The sequence below is a fragment of the Rissa tridactyla genome, chromosome 3 (assembly GCF_028500815.1).
Source record: "Rissa tridactyla isolate bRisTri1 chromosome 3, bRisTri1.patW.cur.20221130, whole genome shotgun sequence".
Classification (NCBI taxonomy): Eukaryota; Metazoa; Chordata; class Aves; order Charadriiformes; family Laridae; genus Rissa; species Rissa tridactyla.
The window spans coordinates 127,218,010-127,232,631 of record NC_071468.1 but is presented as its reverse complement, the minus strand read 5'-3'; the positions used below and the strand labels follow the sequence as shown (position 1 = coordinate 127,232,631).

General features: G+C 65.2%; 1 protein-coding gene across 2 annotated transcripts; it reads right to left on the bottom strand.

Moving 5' to 3' along the window:
- Positions 1 to 217: 217 nt before the first annotated feature.
- On the bottom strand, positions 218 to 14,312 carry TMEM214 (transmembrane protein 214). 2 transcript variants are annotated; one of them, XM_054197078.1, is made up of 17 exons: positions 14,149 to 14,312; positions 13,380 to 13,582; positions 11,536 to 11,686; positions 10,311 to 10,445; positions 8,250 to 8,332; positions 7,641 to 7,746; positions 6,034 to 6,115; positions 4,493 to 4,594; positions 4,242 to 4,383; positions 3,637 to 3,728; positions 3,478 to 3,526; positions 3,018 to 3,131; positions 2,601 to 2,718; positions 2,134 to 2,230; positions 1,722 to 1,890; positions 1,010 to 1,161; positions 218 to 493 (listed from the first exon to the last, which is right to left on the bottom strand). In XM_054197078.1, exons 1-17 carry the CDS (start codon positions 14,279 to 14,281, stop codon positions 367 to 369), a joined length of 2,055 nt encoding a protein of 684 aa, XP_054053053.1. In that variant the 5' UTR covers positions 14,282 to 14,312; the 3' UTR covers positions 218 to 366. The 2 variants fall into 2 exon arrangements, 1 of the variants encoding a protein (XP_054053053.1); XR_008465738.1 differs by lacking the exon at positions 2,601 to 2,718 and having other exon boundaries at positions 360 to 493.
- Between the last annotated feature and the right edge of the window lie 310 nt (positions 14,313 to 14,622).

Here is a 14,622-nt window from a genome sequence, read left to right as displayed (position 1 = left end):
AGAAAAAAAAATGATGAGTCCGGTTCATTCACCCGTGGGAAAGGGGGGAGGGGAGGTGTCCGCGTACCCCCCCCACCCCCACCGATGCCTTGAGGGGGGTAACAGGGGTCCGGGGGTGGCTCTCCCGGTTCAGACCTAGAGGAGGGACACGGTGGGACAGGGAAAGCCACAGCCAATTCACGGGGTGAGGAAAAACCCAGGGCGGGTGGGTGTTTCCCAGGATAGACAAAAAGCCCCGATTTGAGCCCAAAGTCCCCGCGCGCGCGTCGCCCTCGGCATCTCCATCCCGCGGAGACGCTCCTCGGCGGCCGGAGCATCGGGAGACGCCGCGACCGTGTCCCCACACTGCTCCAGAGAGCGGCGCTCTCAGTGTCCGGAAATCATAGCCAAGGCCCAGTTTTTGACGGCTAGGGTGGTGTTTTGCAGATAAATCCAGGAGGAATAAGTGAAGCTGGTCAGGTGCTCCCTCACGCAGTCCCACGACACTTCTCCACTGGAAAAGGGAGGAGGGGGGGTTACACACAGGGAACGGGCCGGCTCCCCCCGCCCCCCCCAGCATCACAAGCCCCGGGGGGGACACGGAGCCCCTCCAGCAGGCAGCGGTGCCCGAGGTCTCCCCATATCCGACGTGAACCCCGAGCGCCGCCCTGAGATGTCCCAAATCCCCTGGGGATGGCCCTGCCCAGGAGCTCTGGCTCCCTGGTCCCTCACCTTGGGACAGGAGGGGACAAGGAGCGGGTCCTGCGGTGACAGCAGGCAGGTGCCCTGCCCGTGCCAGCGCTGCCCGGCTGCTGCCCGCCTCCCTGCGGCCGCAGGAGGGTGACACTCAGCTCGGACACCCACAGGAGTCAGGGACGGGGGCAAAGAGGGGGTGGCAAACGCCACAACAGCCACAGCGCCATGTCCCAGCCCCCCGGCCAGAGCCAGACCAGGACCCCCCCCCCTTTCCCGAGCCAGGACACAGGGGGAGACGCTGCTGCCACCCCGGGCAGGGATGGGGGATGCTCACTTGCAGGAGTCCAGGCAGTGCTGCCAGCCCCGCTCCAGCGCGGTGGCCGCGCACTCCAGCAGCGGCAAGAGGCAGCTCCGCAGCAGGAAGAGCAGCAGCTCCCTCACGCACTCGGCGAAATGCAGCAGCGACTCCGGCACCCGGGACTGCAGCTGCGGGGACAGAGAGCCGCGGCTGGGTACCCCGAGGAGCCCCGTGTCCTGGGTACCCACGACGGAGGCTCCATTGAACCAGGCTGTCCTGCAATCGGCTGGGCATCACGCCCCCGCCTCCTCTCCGTGCTCCAGCCCTCCCCACATTCACCGCTCGGCTCACGCACGGCCCGTCTCCACCAGAGAGGGATGCTAAAGGCACCCCCCCCTTCCACCAAACCGCTGATTTTCAGGAAGGCAGCGAGTTGTCTTTGAGCTGACACGGTCACGCTCAGGGCTGGGGTAGCACCAGCCATGGCCGGGGGAGAACGGCATCGGAGACCTGCTGCCGTGCCTCCCCCTCCCCAGACCCACCAGCGCCAGGGGTCTCGCAGCTCACGGCCGGGGCAGGAGCAGCGACAGAGACAACGCTTTCCTTCTTTGGGCCTCCCGCCCCCCTGTTCCCACCCGGCAGGAGCCCCCGACACAGGCTCCTCAGCCTCGCAAGCCCCTACAGGCTGCGGCCACGCCAGCATCCCTCATCTCTCCCCCGGCGTCCTGGCACCGCGCATCCTTCTTACCCACTCGGTGACCCAGGGCAGGCTGCCGTGGGCCCAGGAGAGCAGGGAGGAGCACTGCTGGGACAGGGACAGGGCCACCTCGACGGTCTTCGCCCAAAGCAGCTCCAGCGGCGGCTGCAGGATGGCCACCGCCTGGGAGCCGCAGATGGGCAGGGTCCGCTCCAGCCACCTGGAAGAGAGCGAGCGCCGAGGGCAGCGCCAGCACCGCCACAGAGCCACGGGCACACGGCTACCTGGAGCCACTGCCACCGGCCAAGGGAAGAGGGGAACAAGAGCTGAGCTGCAAAGCCCTTCCAGGCAGAGCTGGGGAACAGCCCCCAGCAAAACGGGCTCCGCACAGAGACGGCTCCGCACCACATCAACAGCTTCACGCCACCCGACACACACTGCCGCCAGCGCCGCTGCCACTCACCGGTAGCCTTGGAGGCAGCAGTGGGAGACCTTCTGCCAGGCCACCTGCGAAGCCGGCAGGACGCCCGAGGAGCGGAGCAGGCGGGCGGAGGAGGAGGCTGGAGGAGAGAAGAGACATTCCCTGAGCAAACCTTTGTCTGGCGCCTGCGGGAGCCGCGGGCTCAGTCTGTCCCCGAGGCCTCTCTCCGGGGACGCACGGCCCGAGCTGCCCTGCACAATGGCTCGGGAAATGCTCTGGGATGGGACAAAAACTCAGAGCAGAGAGGAAAATCTGGGCTCGGGGGAAACCCTCCCGAGAGGGGACAGGCAGGGTGTCTGTCTGCACAACCTGCCGGGAACGTCCAGCCCAACACAGCCCACGGGCAGCCAGCGGCACAGGAAGGGCTGTGGGGGCTTCCCTCGGGTCACGGATCCCCAGGGATGCTCCTCCACGTCTCTGCAGAGCCACGAGCAAAGGCACCACCTCACCCTGGAAGGAGCCGTGCATCCGGATGTCGTGCAGGACGAAACCAGCGGCGAAGACCAGGAGGACAAGCAGCAGCCGGGACCAGGGGAAGCCCCGGCCCTTCATCCTCCGCAGCAGCTCCTGGCAGGCGGGAGGACAAGACGAGGCCCCGTCACCGCGCGGCCGCACCGCCCTCGGGCTGCCCTCACCGCTCACCCCGCCTTCCCAGTGGAAACCAGTGTCATCTGCCGAGCAGCTGGGAGGATGGACAAGGGCCAAGCACCATCTGTCCCCGGCGTGTCCTGCAGATGCGCCGCTGCAGGGCCCCTGGCACGTGCCGGCGGCAGGAGCAGCCAACCACAACCCCAGCATGGCGCCGAAATCCGGCCGCTGGCTCACACCGGGATACCGGGCATGTCCCATCCCATCCCGGGGCTCACCTTGCAGGCGGCATCGCAGGCAGCCACGTCCTGGTCGCTGTTGGGCCCTCTGGCCGCCAGCTCCTCGTTCGTTACCTTGAAGGAGCAAACCGTCTCCTGCAGCGACTGACGCACCTTGGGGAAAGAGAGAGCTGCATCGGGGCCCTGGCACCACGTGCCGGCGGCACCGCGCGCCCACACAGCCCAGCACCGCGGCGACGGGCAGGAACACTGAGGACCTGCGGGACGGATCGGACCATGGGGACACCTCCCAGGGTCCTGCGCTGAGACCAAGGGCTGCGGGCAGCGGCGGGGGGACACAGCGCTGGCTCCCCAGCCCGCAGGCACACGCGCCTGCTGGCAGACCGGGCTGAGCACACACAGGTTCCCTGGGGACGCTGCTCGTACAGGGACCTCCCGCAGCCGCACGCGTACGTTTGTCTCCCCACCCCACCTAATTCCTCCTTTCCACAGCTCCCACCTTCTTGCTGCTGCTGTCCCAGGACTCCAGCAGATGGTTCAGAAGCAAACTGCGGGGACAAAGAGGACACAAGGCTCGGTCAGGGGGACCCAGAAGTAACTCAACGTGCTCGTAAAGGCCATCAGGCTGGCGCTCGCCCCGCCGGGAGCAGGCACAGACCTGGACTGGGAGAGGTGCTTGGTGTAGAGCTGCCTCCAGACGCTGAAGCTCAGGGGGTCCAGGCTCAGGCACTGGCTCATGGAGGTCAGGAGCTGCAAAGGAGAGCACAGCAGGTCGTCACACCCAATCCTTGTCCCCAGCGTGACACGTGTGTCACTCGGTCTGGCGCATCGAACACACCCTGCCCCGGGCTCTATGCCAGCAGAGCCGACCACCCCCCAAACCCACTGGCTCCTGGGCACCGAACTCAGGGGTCTGGCATTCTCAGAGCCTGGCTGCAGGTGGCAGGAGCCCTGGCTCCCAAACGCCATCCTCCCAGGAAGGTCCCACTCCCTCCCAAACCAGGACACGCTCCCACCGCGATCTCACACTGGCACCTGCCCGTTCCATCCTCAGCACGGTGGATCTGAGCCCACCCAAGTGGTGGCCAGTGCCCAGCCATGCCAGGCAGCCGGGCCAGTGGACAGCACAGCCCTGCGCCCACTGCAGCGGGTGGGGCAGGGAGGACAGGACCCGCTCAACTGTCCCCCCTCGCTGGCGCACCAGGGCTACCACAAGCCATGCTGGCAGTCCTGTGGCCACGCACCCCCCGGCTCAGGGCTCACCTCTTTTTTCATGGCGGGAGGGCAGCTGGGTGTAGCTCGGGAGAGAAAGGAGGGGAAGTAGGTGTGCAGCGCCGTCTCTGGCTTCGCGCCGAATGCCAGCACCTTCAGGCGAGGGTAGAGCCGCCGCAGCTGCTCCTGCAAGCTGAGGGCAGACGGCACCGGGGCTGCGGCGAGCGGCCAGCGCGGGGACGGTGGGGCTGCAAGCCCCGCACGCAGCCCGCAGCGGGGCGTACCGGGGGGTGCCGGCATACCTGGGTGGCAGCGAGTTGTTGGGCATGAAGGCAAAGTCCAGGAGGGGGAAGAAATCCTTGGGTCCGATCATACCAAAGCCTTTGGTCAGGTTCGGGTGCATCCTGCGCGGTGGGAAAAAAAATTCCCCGTGAGCTGCGACAGAGGCGCCGGTGACCGAACGCAGGCCGGGAGGGAAGAGCCGCCCTCGTCCCGGCACCTGTTTCCCTTCGGCAGGACACACCGCTCCGGCACACGCTGGTTCCCGGCCCCATTGGCAAAGCACAGAGAGGACAAAGGGGGTTTGTGGGAGCCCTTCCTGTGGACGGAGCCGGGGGCGGCACTCGCACCCGCTGCTGCCGTCACACACACGCGTTCACAGGCTCTTTTTCCCCCCTCCTCAAGAGCCTGCAGACAACAGAGGTCTGGCGGGCTGTGACTGGGGCTGCCGGTAAGTGAAACGCAGTCAAAGAAGAGAAACCAGATTGCAGAAAACTAATTAAATAACGGTTCAGAAAGACCGGGAGGAACTGTGAATTCTGGCTCAACGAACCTCCATAAAATCCTCTGGCAAAACCAAACGCACCGTTCCTGTTACTGTGAAGCAGGAAAAAAAGCTTAATAAAACCCCCTGAACCCTTTGGAAGGGCAAGGGATGCCCCTCGGTGCCTGCTGTGAAGCCAATCCTGACCTCCTCTGGTTCCAGCCGCCTGCGCCATGGCACCAAGCTCCCTTCCACCCTGGGTGCCGGAGCCACCGCAGTGACACCCAGCTCCCTTACACTGCGCCGAAACGGCAATGCCGGAGATGGTGGTTGCCATAACCAGTGCAAAGGCCAGCAGGTCTGTCTTGACGCCCAGTCAAACGCCACCCCCCTTCTCCTCGCAGGGACAAATTCGCCTGCCCATGATGGAGGACGCTGCCAGCGCCTCTCACCGCAGCCAGGAGCCCCACCGTGCCTGTGCACCGCAGCAGCCAGCGGCAACGGCGACCCTGCTCCTCGGAGCCCCGTCCCTCCAGGCACGGGCACCACCACGCTCTCCCAGGCACGCCGGGGGCAGGAGATGGGGCACGCCGGCACCGGGGATGCCTGTCCCTGCACAGGGTGCCCACAGGGCTGCACCGGCGCTGCCGCGGCACCAGAGCACCCCGTCCTGCCAGCAGCCGGAGCCATGGGCAGCTCAGCTGCTCATCAGCCGTGGGGAGGCCACTGGGACGAGCGGGAAGGGCTCTGCCCCCCTCCACCACCCCCCTGCCCCATTTTAGGAAAGGCACCAGCAGTGGAGGAGAGGAAACCTGTGCAGAAACCCAGCGTTTCCATAGAGCCGCAGTGGAACCAGCGGCCACGGAGGCAGCAGAGGCGGCTAGGAGGTGCCACGACTGCTGTCGAGACACCGGACACAACAGGCAGCCACCAGAGACCGGGGACAGCCCGACCTGCAGGGCACAGCCACCGCTGCAGGCTCTGCGGGGCCCGCACACCCGCTGCCGGGCACCCTCCCACCCACACCCCGCACCCAGCGTTCGCTCCTCTTAACGAAGACACCCCGATAACGGAACTCACATCAGCAGACGGTCCAGGTAGGCAACGGCGTACGGGGAGAGCGCCTTGATGCCGAGCACCGGGAGCATGACGCCGAGCCACACTGCGGAGAGAGTCGGGGGTCAGAGCGGGGAGCAGGGGGGCTGCGGCCGTGCCCCCACGTCCCAGGGGACACCGAGGGCTCTCCAGCCCTGCCACACGCTGCTTCCACCATCACGAGCGCTCCATCGCTCCTTTTCCCCACTCAAATCGCCCGGCAGATGGCGAGATCCCTCGGGAAGGGCCGCAGGGCTCTGCTGTCAGAGGGACGGCAGGGCGCCGTGCTCCCTCTCTTTCCAGGCAGGACAATTCCTGCTGGCATCCAGCGATTTCCCTGTCCCAGCCGGGGGAAGGTGATGCCGAAAGGGCAGTTTCTGTCCCTGCGGAGGGGCCGCCAGGAGGCCTGAGCTCACCCTGCTGTACAGAACGTGCTTCTTGCAACATCTCCAGCTTCCCCGAAAATAATTAACCGCTTCACGCAGCTCCACAGTGTCACCACCCCGAACACCTCGTGCTGGTGCCTCAATAAACATTTCAGCACCAGTGACTCCCCTCCTGCGGTGGTGACCCACCTTTAACGTCTGTGGCTGAGGAACGGAGGCACGCACGAGGCGTAACGACCGGTCAGGAGCAGCCGGTGGCATCATGCCAGGCGGCGAGCCCCAACACCGAGGTGAGGGCACCACGTGGCCGGACTCAGTGATCATAGAACCATAGAATCCCCTGGGTTGGAAGGGACATTTCAGATCATTGAGTCCAACCATCGACCCAACTCTGACACTACCCCATGTCCCTCAGCACCGCGTCTGCCCGGCTTTTCAATCCCTCCAGGGATGGCGACTCCACCACTGCCCTGGGCAGCCTCTTCCAATGCTTCACAACCCTTTCCAGGAGGAAATTGTTCCCAATATCCATCCTAAACCTCCCCTGGCGCAACTTGAGGCCGTTTCCTCTTGTGCCATGGCCTGTTCCTTGGGAGAAGAGCCCGACCCCCCCTGGCTACCCCCTCCTTTCAGGGAGCTGTAGAGAGCCAGAAGGTCTCCCCTCAGCCCCCTCTTCTCCAGGCTGAACACCCCCAGCTCCCTCAGCCGCTCCTCACCAGACTTGTGCTCCAGACCCCTCACCAGCTCCGTTGCCCTTCTCTGGACACGCTCCGGCCCCTCAAGGTCTTTCTTGGCGTGAGGGGCCCAAACCTGGACACAGCCCTCGAGGTGGGGCCTCCCCAGTGCCCAGTCCAGGGGGACAGTCACTGCCCCACTCCTGCTGGCCACACTGGTGCTGACACAGGCCAGGATGGTGGTGGCCTTCTGAGCCTTGGTCTCAAGGGTCTTTTCCAACCTGAACGATTCTGTGGTTCTGCTCCCAAACAGGTATCTGATGGGCCTGGTGTGCCCTCGCTGGGGTGTCCCCACGCGTCCCCTGGAGCCGTTTGCCCCCAGGACCCCCCCGGCACTGCAGCCCCCCTCCGGCGTTTCAGCAGCGGGACGGGGTGTTTTGAAGCAGACCCCGCGCCCCAGCAGAGACACCGCTGGGAGCCGAGAGACCCCCATGGGCAGGACCGGGGGCCGTCCGCCTGTCCCAGCTCTCACCTTTCAGGCCCTCGTGGAGGTCCGTGAATCCGGCCTGTCCCAGCGCCCAGAGGACGGTCAGGCATTTCGCTGGCCTGTTCTGGTGGGAGCGCAGCACCTCCAGGTACTGGGGGGAAGAGGAGACGCGTTAATTGAGACGAGCTTCACGCCAGGCGAGGCCTGGAGCCCCAGACCCCAGCCCCGGGGGAGCGGAGCTGCCAGCACCGCGCGGTGCCAGGGGGCAGCCGAGCCGCGGCCATCACCCACTCGGCCATTTGCTTCGCAGGGGACGGACCCCAAAACCCTCGTTCCTGCCCCAGACAAGGGGAACACGTCCCGCTCCCTCCGAGGGCAGCCGAGAGGCAGCACGAGCCTCGGACAAGGTCTTTAGAGAGAAGACATGGCGGGACATCAGCGCTTACAGCGGCTCCAGCGCAGGCGGGGAGCAGGGGAGGTACTGGGGATACTGGTCCCTCTGCGCCGCGAGCATGGGGAGGCACAAGGGCTCCGTGCATGGGGCAACACCGGCAGCTCCCACAGGAATTCCAGTGAACAGGAATGGCCGCTCCGGGGGACCCTCGGGGCGGGGGGAGCAGCAGCAGCGCCGGTTCACCCTCGGGAGCAGCTCACCTTGCCCAGGTTCATGGTGGCGATTTTGGGCCTGTCCAGGAGCACCGCCTGGATGCAGATCCTGTACCCGTGCAGAGACTCCCCTGGAACACAGCACAGAGGGGCCCCCTCAGCCACGGCACGCTCCGATCGCACCCTCCCCCCGCGACACCCCCAGAAGGCAGAGGGTGACGACCCCCCGCCCCGCTCACCCGATAACGAACCCCCCACAGGAGCCCCACCACGGTGCCGTGGGTCCCACCCCCTCCTCGGCCACCCCTCACCTGCAGGAGCGGGACGGACCCCACAGGCCCTCGGAAACCCCCACCGGCAGCTTCCCAAAGCCCCCCCGGCCCAGCTCTGCCACCGCAGCGGCAGGCACGGCCCCACGTCTGGGAGCTTCCCAGGGCTCCATTCCCCCTTGTTCAGGTTCAAATGAGGAGGGGGGTTCAGGGGACCCCCATGGCTCTCAGGTGCCATCCAGTGACCCCCTCCAGCTCTGCTGGCCCCCGGGATGGGCGGCGTGGCCACGGCAGGGGCTGGTTGCCGCCTCAGCAGGGGCTGGTAGCCCCCCAAGAAGGTCTGGATACCCTGCCGGCTGGTCCTGCTCTCTGGCACGGTCCCGCTGCTACCACGACTGTCTCCCGGGGCGCACCCATCTTTCATGCCAGACGCACTGGTCACACTAGCCCACGATGCCCCTCGGGCCTCCCCGTGGCAGCCCCGACCCTGCGGCAGCCCCGCGTCCTCCTGAATTACACACGAAGGTAACCCCCATAGCAAAGCAGCACCTCGAGCTGCCTAACGACTATTCCGTGCTGCTCCCCTCCGTCGTTTTGATCAGTTTTGGGGGTTTTGTGATGGAAACAAACACCCCGCGTGGGGCAGGAGACGTCCGACAGCGTGGTACGGAAAGGGGAATTTCAGGTTTGTGCCTGACAGGCGACTGAAAGCCATCGCCGTGGCTCAGGACGCTGCTTCTGGCCGCCCAAAGACCCCTCCAGCACCGCGTGCCCGGTGCTGGGGGCACAACCAGGACAGGAGGGGACCCCCCCCGGCAGGGCACACCCCCGCCGCAGCACGGCAACTAACCAGCTTTCACCTCCAGAGGCAACCGTGCCCGATAACTCACCTGTGCCTCATCCCCTGTGAGATGCACGTTAAAGCTGACACCCTGCATATGCTAACGAAGGTTTTAGAGCTCATGCTAAACATACCCGGCTACAGCACTCGTCTCTCCACCCAAATCATACTACGTGTCACCTAGGGGAGGGAAACCGCGTAATTTTGGGGATAAAAGGATGGAGAAAATGACTGTTAAATTGGGAGAGAAGGGACTCGATACCTGAGGGAGCAGCCGAGGGGCCGCGCTCTCTCCCTCCGCCCAGGCAGGGACGCCGTGCCGGGCCAGCGCTGCGCCTTCACCCTCTGGGGAACGGCACCCCCGGCTGTCGTACTACCGTTGGTTTTGCCAGCCTTAATTAATTAGCGCTATTGTAGTTAGTGAATTTATCAACGGCAATCTCAAGTCTGTTTCTGTCGCTCTCAATAAAATGTGATTTCGATTATTTGTGAATCTGATTCAGTTAAAGTCCTTTGGCGGGACTCTGACAAACAAATATCGGAACTGTTACTATTTTGGCTATTGTGGTTATTTGTGAATCCGACTCAGTGAAAGTCCTTTGCTGGGACTCCAATAGTAAATCGGTGAAAGTCCTGGGACTCTGACGGACAAATATCAGAACTACAGTCCTTTTAACGCGCCGCACGCCACAGTGTGCCCCTCAGAAGGGCGTTTTCCACCACGTACCCTTCGGTCTGCAGCACCGTGCCGGGCTCGTACCGTCGCCTGCCCCAGCTCCTCCAGCCCCAAGCCCTCGGCAGCACCACGCCGACGAGCCGCGGGGCAGGAACAGCCCCTCATGGCACACGAGATGCACAGGAGGAGTTTCCCCTGTCACCCTCTCGGCAGAGGAGCTCAGGAGAGCTCCTAAAACGGCAGCAGCATCCCCGCGGTGAGACGGCCCTGGCCCAGGCGCAGCGGCATGTCGGTGCCCCAACCCCGCACCCGCCGCGTCTCACCTGGGGTCTTGTCCAGCTCCTGCAGCATGGTATAAACGCAGTGGTCGAAGAAGAGCTCCAGCACGCTGGAGGACCTTCCCAGCAGGGCCCGGATGATGCTCCTCAGCTCCTTGCTCACCAGGCAGTACGGGTAGTCTGGAGCAGCACACGGGAGGAAGAGTTTGAGCGTCCCTTTGGGAGACTTTCAGGCACCTTGTCCTCACACACCACACCCTCAGCCAGCGACTTCTTTCTCAGTTGTTCTACGTTGGACCCATCTAACTCAGCAATAAAGGGCTGCTTTCTGATTAACGTCGATGCTGCGCGATATACGCAGCTTTTGAGGAGATATTCTGCTCTTTCACCCGCCGCCACCCCCCCGCCACAAGTGCTCAAAGCAAGCGTAGACCAACAGATCCTGCAGAAAAGGAAAATCCAGACAGAATCTCTCTTTCAAGACAAGTGGGGAAACCTGCGAGCGCTTTCCTGAATTGCCCAGCAGTAGGCACAGGTCACGCGTCCTTATGGAAAAGGGGTGACCGCGGAAAGTCTCTAATTTGCCAACTGCATGGACAATATTACTGCATTATAGTCCAAGGAAGTCAACCGTAGTGATACCCAAAATCAAGTAAATAATGCCAGTTTTATTTGTTGAATAAAAACCAGTCTTGTGCCTTTTCCATTACCAAGCTTCCTGAGACAGTTTTGGCACAGGAAAAAAAGAGTTTGGAGGGGGAGAAAAGCAAAGAAACGCCCAAACACCTCAGTTTGCGGGGAACGAGCCCGGACTGTGGGACAGGCTCGACCTGATTTGTCTCAGATGAAAACAGGAGATTTCCCCCCCCCCCCCCCTTTCCCATCTGTGACTGGTTTGGTCCTGTCTGCTCCGACGTTTCTAAAAACCGCATCTTTAGCCAGCCGTCCTTTAACCTGTACTCCCAAACCTGTGCAAAATAAGCCTGGCAAAGCACGCAGCTCTGAACGCCTTCCAGCCTCCCGCTGGGGCAGAGACGGCCTGACTCCATGATCTTACGGCTCTTTTCCACCCTAAACGGCTCCATAACGTTGCCTGGGAGGGACGGGGGGCGGCCAGAGGCTGCTCCTTCCCAGGTGCCATCCCGCACCGCTCCCTGTGCCCGGCTACCCCGCCACCCCCCCACCCCCAGGCCACAGGGAATCGCCGGCCCCCCAGCTCCACGACGCAGAGGGGACACCCCGGAGCCCCCCCTGGTTGGAGGGCACTGACCGTGGGCGTGCTGGCTGAGCGTGGGGTCGCTGCGGGGGGCCTGCAGCTTGTAGTTGAGGTAGCCGGCCAGGTCCTTCACCCAGACGGAGGGGTTCTCGGGGAACACGCTCATGCTTTTATCCAGCTCCTTCTGCAGATCCGCCAGGTCGAGCTGGAAGCGACAGACAGACCAGTTCAGCCCAGGATGCGCAGAACCGGTCAAAAAGCACAGAAAGAAGAAAGTTAAACTCAGCTCCTACAGGGCTGCTGGGCCGGGGGGGGAGAACACTCCCCACCTCCATCCCCAGAACGCTGCCCTTCCCGCACGGAACGCCCCCAGTCCACCACCTACGGGAGCACTGGCCTGGAAGCGGCATTTAGTTTTGTAGCGGAAACACGTTTTCTGCAGATTCGCGAAGACTGGTAAGCAACAAACCCCCCCGAGGGCGCCGCAGGGGCTGCAGGAGCCCCGGGGCCAGCGGGGAGGGAAGGACGGGCTGCGCCGGCATGGCCACGGGGACGGGCGCTTCTCCCTCCTGGGGGGGTTTTCCTCGCCCCACTCCTCAGCTTCCCACCGGCTCTGCCGCTCCAAGCTCCCGCGTGCCCCACGGCGAGCATCGCCCGGGACCAGCCGGCACTGCGCAAGACTGCCGAGGAGGATGTCGGCGTCAGCATTGCCAGCGGCTCGCTCGGGGCAGCAGCTTGGAAAGGATCAGCCTGGCGTTATCCGCACCATCAGGTCACGCCGCACCCAGCCTCCCAAGGAGAAGAGAGCCAGGATCATCAAGCCCCACACGATTAATGACCCGCAACCAACACACCGTGAGCAGGGACAGCAGCTCACGTCCCCTCACCTTCCTCCTCCCACGCTACCTGTCGCAAAACACGCTTATTGCCTGCTTTTACACCTGCCAGCTCGCAGGGAGAGGCACCCTCGTCGCTTCAGGGAGTTCAGGGGCCTCAGGAGGCTGCGCAAAGTTTTGCAGGGTCTAACGTTTCTGTACGCACTGATTTCAGCCACAGCACGGTATCAAATCAGAGCCGGGCACCTTCTGTGGCACGTTTACTTCAGCCACCATTTTGCAAAGGGGAATAAGAAAAAAAAAAAAGAAAAAAAAAATAGCTGCCACTACATCAAAAAGCTAAAGGACGCTGTCAGTGAAGCTGATGGAGCAGGAGTCGCACATCGGCATTTGCCGCTGCGGAGCCGTGCAGAGCTCACAGGGCGGCCACACGTCAGCCCCCGGCCGCTCTCCCTGGGGAACATCTGCCCCGACACACACAGAAACATCACGTAATTCTGCTCCGAGCTGTCCCTGCGCAGCGGCGGGGTGTGGAGAAGTGCTTGTGCCCAGCAGAGCGGAGGAAACCCCCGGCACTGCGCAGGGGATGGAGGGGCTCTGGGCAGAGGCGACATGGGGTGAAGGCGGGGAGCTGGGGGGGCGATGGGGGAGCGCCACCACGCAGCCGCTGCCTCAACAGAGCTAACTTGGGGTTCCTTCCTAAAAACCCGCCGGTGCTCAGGCAGCAGAACGGGCGGGAGGAGGACAAACGAGTTCTACGGACCCACGTGAAGCAAGGGAGGGGGAGCTGCGGGGACGGCCCCCCAGGACCTCGGCCGGTACAACAGGGAGGAGGTTCCAACAGCAACGCGTTCTCAGGATTCCTCCCAGACGGGGAGTGGGCGAAGGAAGAAACCAGAAATTCCCTCCCGGCCACCTCCCGCCGCCCCGAGTCCTGCCGGCAGCGGGAGAACGGCTTTGGGCAGGGGCAGCACCGACCACTATTGGCTCCGCTCCCACCCTGGGCCACCCGCAGCCAGCAGTGGGCAACAAGCCCCGGGGCTCTCGGCCAGGCACACTCACGGCTCTCAGGGCTTCCTCCAGCGAGCGGCATTTGCCCGGCTTGGTGGCATTGGCCGGTGGCTTCTTGGTGCTCTTGGTGGCGTGCTGCCTGCGGTGCGGCTGCTCGGGGGGGACCGGGGCGGGGGGCACCTGCTCCTTGTTCTGCTTCTTCAGCGCCCGCTCGAAGCCCAGCTCGAAGATGGTGTCGGAGGTAGCGATGGGGGCTGGGGGAAGGCGGAGGCGGCTCAGAGCACCGACCCGGGGGGACGGGCACGGGGCGCCATGGGCAAACCGCGACCGAGCCCCTGTAGGAGGAGGGGGGTCAGGCCCCCCCAGGGGGGAGCCCCCGGCACTGCTGTGCTGGCCCCGGGGCTCTGCGGGGACAATGGCCCACGGCCTCACCGCTCCCGTGGGGTGGGTACCCCGGTGGGGCCCGCACCCCCGCGGTGGGCCCCACACCCTCGCAACGGGACCGGCACCAACCCGGTGGGCCCGACACCCCTCCCGTGGGCCCAGCACCCCCACAACGTGACCGGTGATACCCACCACGGGACCGGTACACCACCCCCCCTCAACGGGACCGGCACCCTCAGGGGCTGGCATCCCCCCGGTGCGCCCGGCACCCTCCCGGTGGGCCCAGTAACGCTCCCCACGGGCCCGGCCACCTCCGCTACCAAGGGTCCGGCACCCCCCCGGCCGCGCACGGGGCTGACCCCTGCCGCCCCACCGGAGCGGGCCCTCCCGGAGCACCCCCCGCCCCACCGTGACACCCCAGCCCCGCCGCACTCACCGGCCAGGGGCAGGGCGCGGGCGGCGTTAGCCTCGCCCAGGGCGCGGCGGCTGCCGGTGGTGCCACCCGCGGGCCGCCGTCCCTTGCGCACCACCTCCCAGCGCCCGCCCGGGGCCGGGCCCGCCGCCGCCATCGCCGCCGACACCAGGGGAGCGGGAGCGGCGGCGCCGGGTGGGGCGGGGCGGGGCCGGGCGCGTGCGCCCGCCGCCCCCGCCGATTGGCTGCCGCCGCGCACACGGGGCCCCACGCGGCTGCTGCCACGTCGCCGCCCCGGAGGCGGGGCCAACGCGCTCCGCCCTCCACCCGGGATTGCCCCGCCCACGGAGAGGCCCCGCCCCGCGCAGCGCCGCTCCGGACCGGCAGGGGCGGGGCCTTGCTGAAAGAGGGCGTGTCCATGCAGATGAGATCCCGCCGCCACGCACGACGGGAGCCGTTCCCGCCGCGCCGCCGCCGCCCGCGGGGGAAGGCGGGCGC